The following is a 22,254-nucleotide window of genomic DNA, read 5'->3' on the forward strand; positions in this document are numbered from 1 at the left end:
ACCTTATCTTGTTCCTTGTTTTCTTCCTCAAGGTCCCAAAAGCACCTGCTACTTCCATATGAATTTTTTAACCTACAAGAGAATTTTTAGTTATTAGCACTTAGAATATTTTGTTGGCAATATAGCATTATAACAAACAATGAAGGATTGTTGACATTTCAATAAGGATATTGAGAAGGTTGTTGATGATTATGGATATAACTGATTAAGGATGTTTACTGTCTTGATATTATTATTTTGTCATTGATGTCAAGAAATTGATTTTCTAATTCAGTATGATGTTGCCATATCTTGAGAAGTATGATTTAAAGAGTATAAAGATGACGGTAAAAGACACAGGAAAGATTATGATGAATAAGAGGATGAATAAGGTATTCAATGGGCAACTATTACTGAGTCAGACAATGATGAGATCATGATGTTTAGATTGTTTTAACATCATACATATCTTGTAAATTGTAAGGTTAATACTATACTATGTTACCAAGCAAAGAACCTAGTCGGTAAACCCTAAGGTTATCGCTATCAGTTAATGAAGGTGGAATGTCTACCGAGTAAATTTTAGTATTTACTGAGTTGTAACCGAGCTATAATAGAATGCATTAAAAGGTTACATGTGATATTTAATGAAGGAAGCTGATGAGCTAGAATTGATTAAATGATTGGTATGTCATGCATGAATTTTGTTAATGAATCTAAGGCAAAGGAAAGTCAGCATGAAGATCTACAGCTCAGATTGAACCGCAATACCTTGGCACAAGTTTCAAGAAATATATGCAAGTTCCTAGGTGGGGTAAAACATTTTCAGATCAAAAGATGCATTGAACCTAGACAAGATTGAAGATCTGATGGCTATGATTGATCATGGGAAATGTGATCAAGGAGACTAAGCGGTTAGCTAATTGTTTATAAATAGGGAACTGTTGATAAATAATGCATGCGGACAAATGTATGCATAGGGATGCTACATAGTGATTACTGAGCACAGAAGCTTGAAGACCTATTTGAATAACAGAGTATAGAAGCCCAGCAGATGGACAAGATTAGTTCTATGTCTAGATTGTATTGAGCAAATAAGAATCTGCTTTAGCATTTTAGATGTGAAGTTGTAGATAGATTTTTATTACTGTTATTTTGTGAAAGTGACAGAAAATCTCTTAACCAAGTGGACTTAATAGTCTTATTTGTAAAACCCTCTAGCAAGGTGACATTTTGATTGAGTGTTTGAAATCCTTTAACAAGGTCACTTCTAACAAGGTGAAGATCCTAATAGATCTGAGGGAAATCCCTTAACTGGGTCACATCTAGCAATGTGTTTGTAATCTTTAACAAGATTTTCTTTTAACCGAGCATACTCTAGAAGAGTATATTTCTTAGTGGGTCCAAAATCCCACAGTGGTTTTTCCCTATTTGGGTTTCCACGTTAAATCTGGTGTTATGAGGTTTATATGCTTTTGAGTTTGCATGTTTAACATTTTTGGTTATATTACTTAAGTATATGTTATCGAGGTTGAATCTGATATTTTTATAGAAAATTAAGTTTGTATGATTCACCCCCCCCCTCTCATCTTGTTGGCTATTGGATCTGTACTTACATTTAGTATCAGAACTATCAATTGGTATCAGAGCTTTGGACTCTAGAAGAAAAGTTTAAAGGCACTTGAGTTAAAGAACCAAAGATGTATAAGAGGGATGCACCAAAGCTGAACAAGTCAAGTTTCTCTACATGGTAGAAAAGGATGAAGCTGCATGTATCAGGAGTTGGAGAATATGGTGTATACTATCTGGAGAATGATTTTGTTACACCAAGCACCTATCCATTAACTATGGAAGAGATAAAGGAAAAGCAAGAACATATTCAAGCAATGATTGAAATAACATCTGCATTGACCGATTCAGAGTTTAATGACCTAGAAGGCTGCAATGATGCAAAGGCAATGTGGGATAAGCTCATATCAGTATATGGAGGAGATGAACATGTTCAAAGAGAAAAATTAGATAGTCTAAGAGGACAACTTGAATCTATGAGGATGAATGAAGGTGAGAACATAACTCAGTACAGTACAAGACTAAAGGAGATTGTCAATCAAATCAAAGGAGCAGATGGAACTATTGAAGAAAAGGATATAACAAGTAAGTTGTTAAGAACCTTTCTACTAGCTTATGCAATCCGAGTCTCTGCAATCAATGAATTGAGGTTTGTACCTAATATGCCAGTTTCTTTAGATGCTACTATTGGCAAGCTACATGCATTTCAGTTAAGTAACTTTGATAACAGTGGATCTTCAGTAAATAAAGGAATCCGCATTTAGTTCTTTTCGTCTTGATGAATCTAATGATTTCAATGAAAGAAAGTATAAGTACTCTGAAGGAGATCACAGTGGAGCAAGTGAAAGATTTCGTAAGAACATGGAAGAAGTACACAAACTGTATGAGGAAATCAGAAAGCAAGAAGAGTTTGAAGCACTATTAGCCAAAAGGTTACCGATAGGTAAAGGTAAGTACAAAGGAAAACTACCTTTGAAATGTTTCAATTGTGATAAAATAGGACATATGGCTTCTAACTGTCCTGACAAAGATTCTACTTAAAAGAGAGATTACCGAGATGACAGACAAAAAGATAATCACTACAGACGACATCGAGACTTCAGAAGAAGAGATAGAAAGACATGCTTAATAGCCGATGAGGAATCCAATGATGATAAATCAGATGAAACTAATACAGAGGAAGTAGTTTATGTGGCTATCAAAGATGGATCAGATGAAGAAAGGTATGAAGAAAAAGCCCTAATATCTCACATAAACACTAATGATTCTTGGATCATAGATAGTGGATGCTCACATCATATGACAAGAGATAAACATAAGTTTGTTATATTAGAAGATTATGGTGGAGGCTATGTTAGATTTGGTAATGATGCACCCTGTCCAGTGAAAGGTAAAGGATCTATAATACTTCTTGACAATGCAATATGCAATGATGTTTATTGGGTTGAAGGTCTGAAATACAATTTGTTGAGTGTAGCACAACTAAACAACACAGGTTACCGAATAGAATTTCAGAAAGGAATTGTCAAAGTTCATGACAAGAATGGAAAGTTAGCTGCTACCGGGACACAAACAAAAGGTAACACATTTCACCTTGAATCAACTCGTAACAAGTGTTTGTATGCAAAGATAGATGACACCTGGTTATGGCATAAAAGGTTTTGTCATGCAAATTTTGATAATCTGATCAAAATAAGTAAGAAGCACTGAGTAAGAGGTCTACCGAGTCTTGAAAAACCTAAGAATGCTATGTGTCAAGGATGCCAGATGGGTAAGATGACAAGATCAAGTTTTACAAGTAAGTCTTACACTTCTAAGGGAACTTTAGATCTAGTGCACACTGATCTTTGTGGTCCTATGAAAGTTCAAAGTTATTATGGTGATAAATATTTCATATTATTTGTGGATGACTATTCAAGGATGATGTCAGTAATGTTTTTAAAAGAAAAATCAGAAGCTTTTCAAATGTTTAAATGGTACAAGGCAAGAGTTGAAAATGAAAGAGGAAGACAACTGAAATGTCTTAGATCAGATAGAGGAGGAGAGTTCACATCTGATGAGTTCAACTTATTCTGCAATGATCATGGTATTAAAAGACAAGTCTCTGCATCGAGAACTCCACAACAGACTGGAATAGCTGAGAGAAGAAACAGATCTATTGTGGATTGTGCTAGAACACTGATGATTGAAAAGAAGGTGCCACAAACATTTTGGAGAGAAGCAATAAGCACAACAGTTTACACCTTGAACCAAGTACAATTGAAGAAAGGTACTTTGAAGACACCATATGAAATCTGGTATGATAAGAGACCCAATGTAAGTTATTTTAAAATCTTTGGAAGTAGATGCTATGTTCACAAAGATGATAGAAATGGCAAGTTTGATCAGAAAAGTGAAGAAGGAACATTTCTAGGTTATTCTTCTAGAAGAAAAGCATTTAAATGTCTAATCAAATCATCTAACAAAATAGTAGAAAGTGCAAATGTGAAAATTGATGAATTTGCAGAAAGAAATGATGAAGGAAATTCCAAGGAACCAGAAGACTATGATGAATTTGTCTATGTTCAACTGAGAAGTCTTACCGAGAAGACTGTTGAAGAAAATGAAGAGAATATCCAGGTACTGAGTGATGAAGAAGATCATACAGAGCCTACCGAGCCTATATTAGCCAAGTATGTCAGAAGACATCATGCACCAAGTCAGATTATAGGAGATAAGAATGATCCAGTGATGACAAGGAACAAACTGAGACAGAACACATGTCTGATATCTGAATTTGAACCGATAATAGTGAAAGAGGCATTTAATAGTGAAGATTGGATAAATGCTATGACAGAAGAGATTGATCAAATCAAGAAGAATGACACATGGACACTAATCCCAAGACCTAAGGACAAAAATGTAATTGATACGAAGTTGATTTTCAGAAACAAGCTAAATGAAAAAGGAGAGGTCATTCGAAACAAAGCAACACTAGTTTGCAAAGGTTATGCTCAAGAAGAAGGAATTGATTATGGTGAAACTTTTGCACCTGTTGCTAGACTTGAAGGAGTAAGAACATTGTTGGCATATGTTGCTTTCAAAAATTTCAAGGTATATCAAAGGGATGTCAAATCTGCATTTCTACATGGAATATTAGAAGAAGAAGTTTTTATTGAACAACCTGAAGGATTTGTTGAAGACAAAAATAAAGATTAGGTATGTAAATTGAACAAAGCTTTATATGGTTTGAAACAAGAACCTAGAGCATGGTATGAAAGATTGCACTCTTATTTGATTAAGATTGGTTTTATAAGGACAAGTGAGAACAACAATATGTACATGAAGAATGATGAAAATGGAATACTGATCTCAGCCATATTTGTTGATGATATTATATTTTGTGGAAATGACTCTTTATGCAAGAACTTTGGAAATGAAATGAGCAAAGAATTTGAGATGTCATTAATCGGTGAGATAAAGTATGTTATAGGTTTACAGATACTACAAATGAAAAATGAGATTTTTATTACTCAATCCAAGTACATAAAGGAAATCTTGAAGAAATTTGGAATGGAGGATTCAAAACCAGTAAGTACTCCTATGACTACCAACTATAAATTATCAAAGAATGATGAATCTGCATCTATTGATGAGACACTTTACCGATCCATGATTGGAAAGCTACAATATGTTGTTCACAATAGACTAGACATAGCACATGTAGTAGGTATAGTTGCAAGATTCTCTACAGATCCTAAGGAAACACATATGACAGCAATCAAAAGAATTTTTACATACTTGAAAGGCACGAAGGATTATGCCTTAGTATATCAGAAAGGAAATGATTTTGATTTAAAAGTTTATATTGATGCTGATTGGGAAGGCAACATTGATGACAGAAAAAGCACAAGTGGAGGAGCTTTCTTTTTAGGAGAAAGACTAGTGAGCTGGCTTAGCAAGAAACAAGGATGTGTTTCACAGTCAATAGTAGAAGCTGAATACGTTGCTGCAGCATTGAATTGTACCAACATTGCATGGATCAAACAACTGTTGGAAGGTATAAATGAGAAAGTTACCGAGCCAGTAACTATATTCTGTGACAATACTAGTGCCACTAACATTTCAAAGAATCCTATTATGCACTCTAAGACAAAGCACATCTCTATCAAATATCATTATCTTAGGAACAAATAGCAGATATTTTCACCAAGCCACTACAAAGGGACACTTTTGAATATCTCAGAAGTAAGTTAGGGGTCCTACCCCTATCTTCTACTCACTGACTGAGTTCGGTGAAAGCATCAATCCGATGACTCTATCAAATATCTTTTAGGAGTTGATGTTGATTTACACACTTTAGGATGTTTTCTAAAGGTGTACAGGAAATATTACAGGAACCAATATAGGGAGCAAGAATTGAAAACAAAATGCTCTAACCGAGACTGAATTGACACATTACAATAGGAATTCACTTCATACAAGAAGAAATTATCTTTTAGTTCTTTACTTTTTGGCATTGTTGTCAAAGGGGGAGAAGACTAATAAAAAGGGGAAGAAGACTGAAGTTTGGAAAGAAGACTGAGAAAAGAGGAGAAGTCTAATGTATGGGGGAGGGCATTTCAGCATTTCAGAATCACAACAATCCAAATCTTTTAAGGTCAAATCAATTGGTTTTTCCATCAATGCCAAAGGGGGAGATTGTTGGCAATATAGCATTATAACAGACAATGAAGGATTGTTGACATTTCAATAAGGATATTGAGAAGGTTGTTGATGATTATGGATATAATTGATTAAGGATGTTTACTATCTTGATATTATTATTTTGTCATTGATGTCAAGAAATTGATTTTCTAATTCAGTATGATGTTGCCATATCTTGAGAAGTATGATTTAAAGAGTATAAAGATGTTGGTAAAAGACACATGAAAGATTATGATGAATAAGAGGATGAATAAGGTATTCAATGTGCAACTATTACCGAGTCAGACAATGATGAGATCATGATGTTTAGATTGTTTTAACATCATACATATCTTGTAAATTGTAAGGTTAATACTATACTATGTTACCAAGCAAAGAACCTAGTCGGTAAACCCTAAGGTTATCGCTATGTTAATGAAGGCGGAATGTCTACCGAGTAAATTTTAGTATTTACGGAGTTGTAACTGAGTTGTAACCGAGCTATAACAGAATGCATTAAAAGTTTACATGCGATATTTAATGAAGGAAGCTGATGAGATGGAACTGATTAAATGATTGAAATGCCATGCATGAAGTTTGTTAATGAATCTAAGGCAAAGGAAAGTCAGCATGAAGATCTATAGCTCAGATTGAACTGCAATACCCTGGCACAAGTTCCAAGAAATATATGCCAGTTCCTAGGTGGGGTAAAACATTTTCAGATCGAAAGATGCATTGAACCTGGACAATATTGAAGATCTGATGGCTATGATTGATCATGGGAAATGTGATCAAGGAGACTAAGCGGTTAGCTAATTGTTTATAAATAGGGAATTGTTGATAAACAATGCATGTGGGCAAGTGTATGCACAGGGATGCTACATAGTGATTACCGAGCACATAAACTTGAAGACCTGTTTGAATAACAGAGTATAGAAGCCCAGCAGATGGACAAGATTAGTTCTATGTCTAGATTGTATTGAGAAAATAAGAATCTGCTTTAGCATTTTAGATGTGAAGTTGCAGATAGATTTTTATTACTGTTATTTTGTGAAAGTGACAGAAAATCTCTTAACCGAGTGGACTTAATAGTCTTATTTGTAAAACCCTCTAGCAAGGTGACATTCTGATTGAGTGTTTGAAATCCTTTAACAAGGTCACTTCTAACAAGGTGAAGATCCTAACAGATCAAAGGAAAATCCCTTAACCGGGTCACATCTAGCAATGTGTTTGTAATCTTTATCAAGATTTACTTTGAACCGAGCATACTCTAGAAGAGTATATTTCTTAGTGGGTCCGAAATCCCATAGTGGTTTTTCCCTATTTGGGTTTCCGCATTAAATCTGGTGTTATGAGGTTTATGATGTTTATATGCTTTTGAGTTTGCCTGTTTAACAGTTTTGGTTATTACTAAAGTATATGTTACTAAGGTTGAATCTAATGTTTTTATAGAAGATTAAGTTTGTATGATTCACCCCCCCCCCTCTCATCTTGTTGTCTATTGGATCTATACTTACATTTAATATTAGAACTATCATATTTTACTTGTTAAAGCTATAGAATTTAGGATCCAAAGGTTCCAAATTTAAAAGAATTCCCATATATAGCTTTAAACCTCACTCTGAGATCTCAGGATCTCAAATTTTCAAAGTGAAAGGAACTGTAAAATCCAAATTTCAAGATCTGAGGATCCTGAAATCTATAATCCAAAACACTTTTAGATTTCAAAAATAGTCATGTTGAAAGTTATACTTCAGGATCATAGGATTCTGGGGTTCTGAAGGTAGGGATTTTCAAACTATGGGATCCCAAAATTCTGATCATGAAAGGATTGGCTCGAAAGCACTTTGGTATCTCGAGAACTCGAGGTTCTAAAGTGTAAAAGGGAAAAATAAAAATATACTTCAAGATCCCAGGAACCTGAGGTTCTGAAGCATATTAGTTGAAGGCTTAGACATGCTTTGAGATCCCAGAAACTCGAGATTCCAAAATGACTCGAAAGGTTCAAACTTTCAGTACTGCAATAAATAAATCCAAACCCTAGGGTACAAAGTATCAAAATTGGAAGAGAAAAGAACCTAAGGGTGCTAAGGATAAAATTTGACAAAAGACTAGGATTTCAAAAAAGATATTCAAAAACCCAAAACCTAAACTAAGAAAAAACCAAGACAAAGAAAAACAAAAATCTAATCTAAGAACAAAAGAAAGACAAAAAGAAAACCCTACCTTGACAAAGAAGAAGGGAGACACCAAAGAATGCCCACAAATTCATCAGAATCGCTAGATGTTAAAATCTCATAGATGAACAAGATGCACAAATGAGTGCAATGAGCAAGGAAAAAGGTATTTATACCTACCAACAACTACAAAAAATTGAGGCAAGATGCAAGACACTTCAAATTTTTGGGGTTCCAAAGTTTCAAGGTCAAATCACAACTTACCTCAAGACCTCAAAGTTCTAAGACTCTGAAGAGAAACCAACAAAGAGAACCAAAGAGACTTGGGAGCTCAGGAATCCAGGATTTCGACGCTTTGGGAAACAAAACAAGGACACAAAAGACTTTGAGATCTCAGGATTCTAGGATTCCAAGGTTCCGCACACTTTAACAAAAGAAAACTTTGGGATCTTGGGATCCCAAGATCCCAAAGTCTCAAAGACTTTGAAGTCTTGAAGACTTTGAGGTTCCCGAAACCCAAAGGTTCGAAGACACCACAAAAATAAACAAAGGCAAATAAACAAAGACTCGAGAACCCGAGATTCCGGAGTTTGGAAATACAATACTCCCAAACTCAAGATCCTGAGATTCTGAAAGACAAAATAAAAGGCACACACAAGGAGAAGAAAAACCAAAAAGGAAAACAAAAGAAAGGGGAACCCACATTTACTAAGAATAAATTGAGGGGGTGAGTATGCAGGGCATAACACATCTCAATAAAATCTGAATACAATACATTCAATCCACCATGGGACTAGATAGAACCAAAAAATATGCTAATACAACTTATATTGTGAAGTGATTATAGATGAACACTACTATCCATAGCAAGGACAATTACTATACACAAATCAAAAGACCTTATACTAAATAAAGCCACAAATTTGTATATATCTTATTTCTAAAGAAAATACCAATACATAATGTAAATAAATTGCAACATTTCACAATAATCATTATCTTAATAATTTTATTTATTCTATTTTGAAACAAAATATTAAAAAATAACCAATCAATAACAATATTTGTGTTATATAGATAGAAAAACAATAATAAAAAATAATAAGATTTGACCTTATTAAGATTATATTCTATTATTGAATTGAGATACCTAATAAAAAATTATTACACATAATATTTTATTTCAATGTACAGGAATGATAATAATTTCAAAAGAGTTCATGTCAAACTCATTCTGTAAAAGTACAATATCAACTAGCATTTGGACCTGGAAAAGGTCCAATGTGTAATGCCGATAGGTATGTGGAAAATATTTGTGTGGAATGCCCAAACAAAAAACATTGATGGTTCTCCTCCACCATACTTTCTAGCTCCATATTCTCATATCTAAGGGCCTCTATTTCTAGTTGCTCTATCTCTATGCTTGGATCTGCCATAGATTCTTTCTTCATTTGTGCCCACATAATAGAGGATTGTGAGGAGGAAAATAAATCCCCAAATGCAAAAGCCATTATTAGCTTCCTTACATAAATCAAAAGCTAGGACTTAGCTTAATGAAAGTAAGGTACTTGGGTGTAACATGATATAATAAAAAATTTCATTCTCCAATAGTCATGCAACCTCTGCTTTGCAACACTTTACACACAAATTAAAGAGCGGCTAGAATTTTCTTTCCCATTTTTAACTTGATTTTTCCTTTGAAGACAAGTATAGCCCCTCAAACTTGTGGTGAGTCCTTGTGCAATTACAGAGGGTGTTACTGTCGAGCCTTTAGAGAATCCTGCATTGTACATTTGAAGCTATCTTCTTTATTAGTTTGTCAAATTCAGTTGCCAATTGCCCATGGAAACATAAAGGAGGATGATGGGCAAAAAAATGCAAATGACAGAATCTGTAATAGTAGCAAGCAAGGCCTCATCAATACCATGCATCTTAATGGTGGTATTGGTTTTGCCTCAATCCTTGCAGTCAAGAGATGTATAATAGTTAATGCATCTTCCAAAGAAAAAAAGGTTCTATGCATTTTATGAAGCCACACAACCCACTACATCCATTGCACATACACCAATAATCTTATGGTTACAAGGAGGACCCAATTGTTCAAGCATGATTGGCAATATTTATGAACTTAGGCCATGGAAAATTTTGTGTTCATCATAGCCAAATAGTAGAATATATTTTCAAAGCTTTGAAGGAATTTTAGAACAATATTATGAACTTGGGCCATGGAAAGTTTCTTGGTAGTCATTCTCTGTGTCGTATTCTTCTTTGTCAAAGCCATATTTCTTCAGAAGTATCATGATAATATTCTAGAATTTTTTAAAGCGAATATGCTAGTCTGGTTTGAAGTATGTACAATATGTGGATTCCCCTCGCTGGATGGGTTGTTATCTGTTGTAGATGGACAACCACACTAATTTATTTTCAAAAGTTGAATAAATTTTAAAAATAATTTAGTTAACAAAGGCATCTTTACGGGGAGCCTAATCTGTTTGGGCTTTTTTGGTTTTTTCATCAGTTTTTCACTACAAGAAGCTAGTAGATGGATCCAATTTTAAGTTTTCCCTTTTATAGTGATTATGAGATATAACAACATAATTACAATATTAGAAAAATATAAGACAAAATAAAAATTTCACAATACTATTAATAACCCTAAGCCTAACTCAAACTATATTTATAACACTAATCTAACTCTAAGATTACCCTAAATTTATTCATTTTTTTAATTTAATTCTCTGAACCCTAAATAATATGAAAATCCTAACTATATTCTTATTTTTAATTTTATTTTCGTAGCCCTGGGGTTGATTCCTTTCAATTAATCCTGGCTAAATTTCATAACTTTGGCAGATGATGACATGAAAGATATTGCTACTTTGTTGTTTTCTCCATGCACATTTGGCAAGGGCAATGAAACAAATTTTGGATTGCCATGGTGTTGCTTTTAGTATGAATACAAATTGTTGTTTGTAAATTATTGCTAGAAGAATTTTAATTTCATCTTTCATTTTGTTTCCATCAATAAGACTACGCTTAGTTATTTACTATGAAAGGATTGTATTATTGGTTGTACGGGCATTGGGTTTTGTTTGTCTCAGATTGAAAATTTTGTCATGGTAGTTTCACAAATTAATCAGTAGTTCTATCATCTATGGAACCGGAAAACTAACTGCAACACCATGAAAATTGATTCATAATACAGATCAAGACAAATTTTACATCGTAAAAAATTTCATACTGAGTGAAATAAAAACCATAGGTTTGTGTAGGAGGGATCTCATACTTGGAATGCCCTGATTTCGTTGTTCTTTGTGGTCATTTGTCTCGTTAATGTTATCTTTTGTCTGTAATGGACACCCCTGAATTAGGGACTTGTAAAATAATTGCCCACTAATTCCAATCACAAAAAAACAAATGTAGAAACCACAACGAAATAAATTAAAGCCAAGCCTGCAAGAGCTTGAAATTATTATTTTTTTCTATCTTGATTTCATCATTGTTCTACAGTAATGTAAGGTAAATTTCTGACCATGCCAAACACATTGCAGGGTAGCTGGTTTTTCTTGTCATCAATATCTACCAATATAAAAAATAGTATTTTTCAAATCATAGATTCTTACAATTAATTTTAAAGAGCCAATTCACAAACAAGCAGAATGAAGTTCAGGCATTCATTAAGCATCATACCTGATGGCCTGATTTTCTTTTTCTCGTGTGTTTGTAATGCACACACGTTGCAAATTTGTAAATCGTGGAAAGTTCCAGACAACCAAAAAGAGCTTGATATTGTTTTTTGTTTTTCTCTTGTCTTCATTTTGTCAGTTTTTACGTAGTATTTTTGGCGGTGCCACTGAATGTTATGCAGGGCAGTTATGACACGATATAAACGTCTGTGGGATGTAGCAAGCACCACGTGGGAAGGAACAACATTGTCCACCTACAACAAATGGATTAATTTATTAGAATTGAAATAGTAATAAAATAAGTAATTAAAAAATATAATTTATTTATTTCGAACAACATCAACATTAATTCAATGGAAGATAAATTTAATATTAACAAATTATAAAATATTGTTAAATTTTCTAATAGATTAAATTTTAAAAATTTAAACATTTTTTCAAATAAAATATAAAAAAATTAAAATAAACTAAATTGATTTGAAATTTGTTAAAGAATAAATATCAATTTCTAATGTATGTATTTATACAAACTTTAAATCACTCGTCTCTTGCTGCCACGCTAAGGAAAGAATGAAATAACAAGAAGAAAAAGGGATGGAAGTGCCATAGTGAGAGTCCTAGCAAGATTCGATAACTCAGATTCATTTTCCCCAAATTTAGATGGCTTTGCTATTATTATTTTATTATAAGCCAGCTTCTCATTTCAACTGTACATAATTGCAGGAAAATTTTGGCATTTTTGAAGGAAAAAGCCCACGGGAAGAACACTTGCACTTCATATAATGTCAGTCGAGAATAACATAATCTATTTGCAGTTTATAGTTGGACCGTGACTACAATAGCATTATCATGTCAGAGATGCAATTTCCATGAAAATGCTTTGAAAACGACCGCCATACCTTTATTTGACCTTTTAAAATGGAGAAAAACGTACCGATAAACCCCAAAAATCCGGCGTGAGACAATTCCGGTGGAGGTACAACCCCACAGGGAATTGCCTATCGAAAAATTAGAAAGAGAAAAATACAGTCTTTTAGGGACCTTTATTTTACAAAAGGTAGATACTAATATTAATTTAATATTAAAGAAAAATGGATAACTTAACAACAATCTATTATATTATATTATTCATGTAATAACATGTGTTTAATATAAAAAACATATATGTGTTTGTTTCAATTCTCTAAACGAATACAATGTGTCACTAATTTTAATTGATTAGTTAACTAAATAAGCTAAAAATTGAGAATTTTAATTTTAATTTTAGGCAATGTGAAAATATGAGGTGGATTTTAACATTTTAATTTATAAAAAAATATATATTTTATTCATTTAAATAAATGAGATAAATTAGTTCAATTTAATTAAATAATAAGAATTAATTTCATTAAAATATAATTGATTAAGGATGATTAAATAATTATTATTATTTTAAGAATGATGTAAATGGTAATAATTTTAGTATCTACAAATCAACTTCAAAGGATATGGGGTGATTCACCAAAATTTGTATATAAATTAGGTATATTTTATTTTAGCATATCATAAATATTGTTATGTTCTTATATATAACAAGTATAAGAAGTTGAGACATCTTTTGTTATTGAAATTTTGTTGTACAATATCTAACAAAACATATAGATGTGTGCAAATTCATTCTAAAATGATTATTTGTATAAAATAATTGTTATTGAAATTTGTATGCAAAGTGTATAAATATTATTATATCATTAACTAAGTAATATTAAAAATATTTACAATGAAGTTCATAATTTAATATGTTTAATAAAACTAATATGACTAATAGAATAAACAATAAATTTAAATATTACCTTTAATTTCTTATGAACATGGCTTGCACCTCCTACAAATACAAGTGCTAACATACAATATATCCTAGAAATCAAACAAATAGGCAAAAAATATGTTTGGATAGGATGACTACAACATGGAAATATAAGTGAACTTTCTATTAATATCGACTAGTATTCTACAATGACAATAAAAGGTGAGGTGTAATAGCATGAACATGTACAAAAACTCTTATCTTTTATCTTAAATTTCACAACAATAAATATTAATATTTAAAAACAAACAACACATAAAATTTATTTCTCAATATATTTAATAAATAATATAATTCCAAAATAAATAAAATAACTTCTTCATATATTTAAAATTTAACAATAAATATTATAGATGTAAAATAAACAACACATTAAATTTATGTCTACATATATTTAATAACTAGTATAATTCCAAAATAAATAAAAGAACTTCATTCCAAATTCAAAATAATTCCCATATATATCTCTTTAAACCTCACTCCGAGATCTCAAGATCTCAAAGTCTCAAAGTGAAAGGAACTGTAAAATCCAAATTTCAGGATCTCAGGATCCTGAAATCTATAATGCAAAACACTTTTAGACTTTGAAAATAGTCATGTTGAAAGTTATACTTCAGGATCGTGGGATTCTGGGGTTATTACGGGGTTCTGAAGCTTGGGAAGGCAGGGATTCCGAAACTATGGGATCCCGAAATTACAAAGTCATGAAAGGATTGGCTCAAAAGGACTTTGGTATCCCGAGAAATCAAGGTTCTCAAGCCCAAAAGGGACAAATCAAAATATACTTCAAGATCCCGAGGACTTGAGGTTCTGAAGCATATTAGTTGAAGGCTTAGACATGCTTCGAGATCCTAGAAACTCGAGATTCAAAAATGACTTGAAAGGTTCAAACTTTCAACACTGCAATAAATCAAGCCAAACCCTAGGGTACAAAATATGAAAATCAGAAGAGCAAAAACCCTGAGGGTGCTAAGGAGAAAATTTGACAAAAGACTAGGATTTCGAATAATGATATTCAAAAATCCAAAACCTAAACTAAGAAAAAACCAAGACAAAGAAAAACAAAACTCTAATATAAGAACAAAAGTAAAGAAAAAAGAAAACCCTACCTTGACAAGGAAGAAGGGAGACACCAAAGCACGCCCACAAATTTATCAAAATCAATAGATGTTAAAAGCTCATAAATGACCAAGATGCACAAATGAGTGCAATGAGAAAGGAAAAAGGTATTTATACCTACCAACAACTATAAAAATTGAGGCAAGATGCAACACACTTCAATGTTTTGGGGTTCCAAAGTTTCAAGGTCAGACCACAACTTACCTCAAGACCTCGAAGTTCTAAGACTCTAAAGAGAAACCAACAAAGAGAACTGAAGAAACTTAGGAGCTCGAGAACCCAGGATTTTGACGCTTTGGGAAACAAAGCAAGGACACAAAAGACTTTGAGATCTCAGGATTCTAGGATTCCAAGGTCCCACACACTTTAACAAAAGAAAACTTCGGGATCTTGGGATCCCGAGATCTCAAATTCTTAACGAATTTGAAGTCTTGAAGACTTCGAGGTTCTAGAAACTCAAAGGTTCGAAGACAACACAAAAATAAACAAAGGCAAATAAATAGACCCGAGAACCTGAGATTCCAAAGTTTGAAAATACAATACTCCCAAACTCGGGATCGTGAGATCTCGAAAGACAAAATAAAAGGCACACACAAGGAGAAGCAAAAATAAAAAAGGAAAACAAAAGAAAGAGGCACCCACATTTACTAAGAATAAATTGAGGGGGTGAGTATGCAGGGCATAACACATCTCAATAATATCTTATTACAATACATTCGATCCACCATGGGACTAGATAGAGCCAAAAAATATGGTACTACAACCTATATTATGAAGTGATTATAGATGAACACTACTATCCATAGCAAGGACAATTACTATACGCAAATCAAAAGGCATTATACTAAATAAAGCCACAAATTTCTATATATCTTATTTCTAAAGAAAATACCAAAACATAATGTAAATAAATTGCAACATTTCACAATTATCCTTGCCTTCATAATTTTATTTATTCTATTTTGAAACAAATATTTTGAAACAAAATATTAAAAAATAACCAATCAATAACAATATTTATCTTATATAGATAGAAAAGCAATAATAAAAAATAATAAGATTTGACCTTATTAATATTATATTCTATATTGAATTGAGACACCTAATAAAAAATTATTACACATAATATTTTATTTCAATGTATTTACAGGAATGACAATAATTTCAAAAGAGAAGTTCATGTCAAACTCAATTTACAAAAGTACAATATCAATTACAAAGAGAAAAATACACTCTTTTAAACCTTTATTTTACAAAGAGTAGATACTAATATTAATTTTATATTAAAGAGAAATGGATAACTTAACAATAATCTATTATATTATATTATTCATATAATAACATGTGTTTGTTTCAATTCTCTAAGCAAATACAATGTGTGAGTACATTAATTAAATGAATGAGTTAACTAATTTTAATTGATTACTTAACTAAATAGGGTAAAAACTAAGAATTTTAATTTTAATTCTAGGCAATGTGAAAATATGAGGTGAATTTTAACATTTTAATTTATAAAAAGTATTTATATTGCAGTTGAGGAAAAATAAACTCTATAGCTCCCAAAGATCACTTGCATGCAAACCTGTCATAGAAGGAGAGAAGCAAAAAAGCTATGGAGGGCAGAATTCAAAGATCCAGAAAAGAGGAGTCATATTGATTGTGCAACAAGAATGCAATTCAATAATTACAGTTGTTATGAAAATACAAAGAGAGAATCCTTATAAGAGGATACTCGAAACCCTAAAGGTGAAAACCCTAAAGAATTATAAGATTCCTAAGTTTACCTTAAGCGTAGAGTATAATAGACTAATAATTAAATAAATAATTATTAACTAATAAAAGATAACTCTAACACCCCCCCTTAAGATGAACTTAGGGAGTAGCTATAAAACAACTAAGAACTAAAAAAGAATGTAAAAAATGCAGGAAAGCAACAATGGGTCCCGACAACTAGGCCTGATGAGGTACCCAAGTACAATAAAATCTCTGTAAAGTGGAGAAAAAGGAGAAAACCTTGTGGGAACAAAAATCCTCTCCAAGAAGAGATGAAAGCTCAAGTGAAGGACTAAGAAGCCTCCAAACAAGAGTGTTCCAGAAGATAGGAACAAAAAGAAGAGAATTAAGAACACCACTGAAGCATGAAATATCTGCAAACATTGTCGAAAAGTAACTGTTGATCTGAAGAACCTCCACTGAAATAGAACATGACTAGGTAGAGAAGACTGTAATCTGCATGAGTTCCCTCAAATGACACTACTCAAATCAAATGGCAAACAAAGGCAAACAACTGAACTCGAAGATACAGATGTCATCAAAGACCAAAGCCTGAAGAGCTGATCAATTGAACCATAGAAGAATTACAACCAACAGGACAAACCTCCCTATAATGTTGAAAAGGGAGAGGGACAAGTACACTGAAAAGAACGGCCAACAAGAACTGCATGACGAAGAACTAGGAACATCGAAGGTGTGGAGAAAGTACATAGTGTCGTGGAAGGAACACTCACTTGACAAAGGTAGATGGAAAACAAAAGGCAAACATCAACCCCCCCATGACACTTTATAAGTAGTGTATGTACAATAAGGCACAAGATGTGCAAGATCCCAAGTATACAATGCATGGTGGCACTTTATCTCAGCGCGTTTGCATAAATAAAATGCTACAATGATAAGAAGAGACAAAATACTGGAAACAAAAAGAACGGCCAAAGACAAGACATCCTACTCAAAGAAAGAGATCCCAGGACCTGAAACATCCAAGATATTCACCAAAGTGCTGAAAAAAAAAAATAGAATAAAATATACCTGGAGCAGAAACTGGAAAAAAAACTCATATGAATGGAAAGAACACAAAACAAGCTTTCCAACGATATAAAGTTTTTGAAAAACGGAGTTTGGATGTTCCAGTTATGTCTCCCGGAGTGCAAAAAAAAACTTTTGGCTTTGACAGAAAAAAACGCCATCGAAAAAGAAAAATCTAAAGTTCAAACCTCCAGATCTGGATAGAACTTGGAAAGAGGTTTCCGACGATATAAGGTTTTTTAAAAATCGTCTCCGTATGACCAAGTTATGACCAAAAGAAAAAAAAACTCCTCTTGTAGGGCATAAAAAGGGTTAAGAAGAATTTTTTTTTTTTTTTTTGACGAATAAATTTTTGACGTATTTGTAGGTACAATCTACGGATTTTCATGCCTCGAAAAATGTGCCAATAAAGAATCACATCCCAGATGCCCCTGTCATAAAAAATAGGTAAATTATATATCAAAATTCATGGAATCAGCCTTCTGAATCCAACTCTAAGGTCCTTTTGGCACAAGAATGTACCAAAAAATCAACTACCACCAAAAATGGAAAAAAAAAAAAAAAAAATTGCACAAACCCTCAAATACACAGATCTAAAAAACAAGGCCCAAAATATCTAATGAAGAGAACAGGGGCATGCAAATCTAGAGCTCTGATACCATATTGGATTTGAGGAAAAATCAACTCTACAGCTCCCAAAGATCACCTGCATGAAAACCTTTCACATCACCTGCATGCAAACCCGTCACAGAAGGAGAGAAGCGAAAAAGCTATGGAGGCCAGAATTCAAAGATCCAAAAAACAGAAGTCATATTGATTGTGCAACAAGAATGCAATTCAATAATTACAATTGTTATGACAATGCAAAAAGAGAATCCTTATAAGAGGATACTCGAAACCCTAAAGAATTATAAGATTCCTAAGTTTAGCTTAAGCATAGAGTATAATAGACTAATAATTAAATAAATAATTATAAGCTAATAAAAGATAACTCTTAACAATTTATTTTATTTATTTAAATAAATGAAATAAATTAGTTCAATTTAATTAAATAATAAGAACTAATTTCATTCAAATGTAATTTATTAAGGATGATTAAATAATATTTATTATTTTAAGAATGATGTAAATGGTAATAATTTTAGTATCTACAAATTGACTTCAAAGGATATGGGGTGATTCACCAAAAAATGTATATAAATTAGGTATATTTTTATTTTAGCATATCATAAATATTGTTATGTTCTTATATATAACAAGTATAAGAAGTTAAGACATCTTTTGTTATTGAAATTTTGTTGTACAATGAAGTTGATAATTTAATTTGTTTAATAAAAGTATTATTATATCATTAACTAAGTAATATTGAACATATTTACAATGAAGTTGATAATTTACAAATACAAGTGCTAACATACAATAAATCATAGAAATCAAATAAATAGGCCAAAAATATGTTTGGATAGGATGACTACAACATGGAAATATAAGTGAACTTTCTATTAATATCGACTAGTATTCTACAATGACAATAAAAGGTGAGGTGTAATAGCATTAACATGTAGAAAAAAACTCTTATCTTTTATCTTAAATTTCACAATAATAAATATTAATATTTAAAAACAAACAACACATAAAATTTATTTCTCAATATATTTAATAAATAATATAATTCCAAAATAAATAAAATAACTTCATCATATATTTAAGATTTAAAAATAAATACTAAAGATCTAAAATAAACAACACATAAAATTTATATCTACATATATTTAATAACTACTATAATTCCAAAATAAATAAAAGAACTTCGATGGACGTGGATTAATTCAATCGGAAAAGCAGCAAGCAGGTAATAATAGTTTGTACTGCCCCCTAAAAATAGTCCAACAGTAAAAGAAATTTCCGCAGCAATGAAAACGGACAATCGTGATCAATTTGATTGTCTTGCATGTTTGAGGGGTCGTTTTAGCCGTTGATCATCTCAAGCAAATCATCCATTTCATATATTAGACGCCTTCAGCATACTAAAAATATATTTAAAATAATTATATTAATAATTAAATCTTCTTATCTAAATAATTCCAAACATTTTCCTAAAAGTATTCTCAAAAAAATCATTGTTCAGAAATGTCAAGATCAATTAAACCTTATTAACTATTACAACCATTTGACGTCTCACCTAATTAATTAAGTGATTATAAATGATTATAACTAATCTGATTCCAAAAATATCATGATTCGACAGAAAGTAAGTCGAAAATTACAGATATCAATCATGCTCCGCACAACTAGCGTCCGTTATAAATGTCCCCCAATTTCAATACCAAGACATAAAAGTTGAGGATATTTTTGTCGGACTGAATAGTCTTATCATGCCTTCCCATCTTCCTTGGGAGATGTCTCATCGTTAGATGAAATCACCTGAAACCCAGTTAGAATTTCTATCAATATTTTCAACAGTCTCAATAAATTCAAAATAATTTTGATCTAAATCATACCTGATACTCCTGGTTGTTACTCAAGGTTTTCACTAAAGCTTCTGAAACAGTTCTATTTTGAGTGAACCGATTTTCCCCTGCGTAGAAATTGCTTGCACGTTTATCATTATACTTAGACTGTACTTCTTCGAATTCATCTGTTGTTTCCCTTTCTGGATCTTGTAATTTCCTTTTGTTTCTTCTCCCTGTCAGCATGATATGCAATGATCTACAACATCATATAAATAAAACCAAAGATCTATCAACAAAATCATCTGTTCAAGCGGAAAGAACCAACCATTCCTATCCTGTTCCTGAAATGTGTCATTACTGCTGGATATCTCCTTCAATCCACACTTTTTTGAGTGTTTTTGAACATCATGATAAAGTCTAGGCTTTTCTGGTTCACTTTCACTTTGGATCTCCTCAGCAAACCCAATCAGTACATGACCATTGGAAAGTCCAGATTCAACCTCCTATGCAACCACAACTAATCTCTTTTAGCACTATCTTAAGTTCAGATACAAAATCATTCAAATTCAATCAAAGAAAAAGAAAATATAGTGGAACCATAGGTCACATAATGATGCTCAAACTGCAAACCTTGTCAAAATCCAGGCTAAATACAGAGGTTATTTCTCCTCTATCTGCTCGCCATCTTTTACAGGGATATTTATAACCCCCTTGCTGATAAAGGCTTGAGACAAAGGCTTCCTCCTTGGAGTTAATATAGAAGCTGTGTTTTTCATTGGTCCATGATGATTCTGACGATGTGGGATCCTCTATCAACTGTAAACACATACCAACTGTTAAAATAAATTGACCCAACTCTAATCTATGAGACCAAGCAAAACAATTACAAAAATATAAAACTCGTAGGCAAACTCAGTGTTGTAGCAAGAACTGATTCAACTCTATCAAAAGAATAGACTAGATGCAGAAACCTATACAATAAAATCAATAGTAGATTTCATTCTACCAGGTTGGCATGTTGCGAATGAATCCCTGGTTGCTCATTCTTCTGTATCATGGTTTGGGCATTTCCTCCTCATATCAATCCCTAGATTTGAGCGAGTCACAGCTTGAATGCTTAGATTTGAACTTTTTTCACTATCAATCCAACCATATATAACACCCAAAACATCCCAAGTTTTGTAAACACCTGTACAACACCGAATCCTTACTTTGCCTTTGTTTTGGTCTCTTTTCAGCATAGTCTTAGATATTTATTGGAAAAAAATCCCAAAGCTCAATAATATCTGGTTTTACTCTAAGTGGAAACAAGATACTATTTTCAGCCAATGAAAATGCAAAAGTAAAACAAGCAAACTGAAGTGGACAGAAATGAGTAACTGCACAAGCGGATTAATATACAGTGTATATATGCCAGGAAACCCAAGATTTTACCATAAAAATTCGTTGGACCATGATTGTCAAAATATCTTACAGAAATATCTTCCCATGATCTATCCAGCAGCCACGCACATGTATATATATATGCACGTGAATATCTTGCACTTATCTCTACGTCCATTATTACTTCTATAAAAAATTATTAGCTATTTTTTTTAATCTTATTTAAAGGGGTCCTAGTTTATGGGTTCAATACAATTGATCATGATGATTATATGTTTCTTGATTATGCTATCTATGATTGAAATCTTTGAAAACAACAAGAGAATCATAATATAATATTAAAAAAAAATGAATGGGAATTAGGTGCACTTGTAAGTATAATAATTTTAATTTGTATCCATGTTGTGTGCTCACTAGTCAAATGATGTTAAGTCTAAGTAGCGAAGTGGTAGAGGAATGAATCATTACCAATATAAACTTATCTATTAAGAAGTAGATAATGCCCTCTTCTCGATGATTAATTAATAACTATTAATAACTTAGTACTTAAATGCTATAATATCAATTAATATATT

General features: G+C 32.2%; 1 protein-coding gene across 1 annotated transcript; it reads right to left on the reverse strand.

Annotated features, from left to right (window-relative positions):
• Nucleotides 1-19,965: 19,965 nt before the first annotated feature.
• Nucleotides 19,966-21,507, reverse strand: LOC131045011 (uncharacterized). The gene is made up of 5 exons (XM_057978508.2): nucleotides 21,303-21,507; nucleotides 20,927-21,112; nucleotides 20,622-20,799; nucleotides 20,345-20,529; nucleotides 19,966-20,267 (listed from the first exon to the last, which is right to left on the reverse strand). Exons 1-5 carry the CDS (start codon nucleotides 21,351-21,353, stop codon nucleotides 20,217-20,219), a joined length of 651 nt encoding a protein of 216 aa, XP_057834491.2. The 5' UTR covers nucleotides 21,354-21,507; the 3' UTR covers nucleotides 19,966-20,216.
• Between the last annotated feature and the right edge of the window lie 747 nt (nucleotides 21,508-22,254).

The sequence above is a fragment of the Cryptomeria japonica genome, chromosome 1, assembly GCF_030272615.1.
Source record: "Cryptomeria japonica chromosome 1, Sugi_1.0, whole genome shotgun sequence".
Lineage (NCBI taxonomy): Eukaryota > Viridiplantae > Streptophyta > Pinopsida > Cupressales > Cupressaceae > Cryptomeria > Cryptomeria japonica.

Coding starts and splice junctions, on each gene's coding strand:
- LOC131045011 (XM_057978508.2), bottom strand. CDS start 21,353: ATGATACAGAAGAATGAGCAACCAGGGATTCATTCGCAACATGCCAAC. Junction 20,800..20,926: donor TTAGCCTGGATTTTGACAAG/GTTTGCAGTTTG, acceptor GTGGTTGCATAG/GAGGTTGAATCTGGACTTTC. Junction 20,268..20,344: donor GTAACAACCAGGAGTATCAG/GTATGATTTAGA, acceptor ACTGGGTTTCAG/GTGATTTCATCTAACGATGA.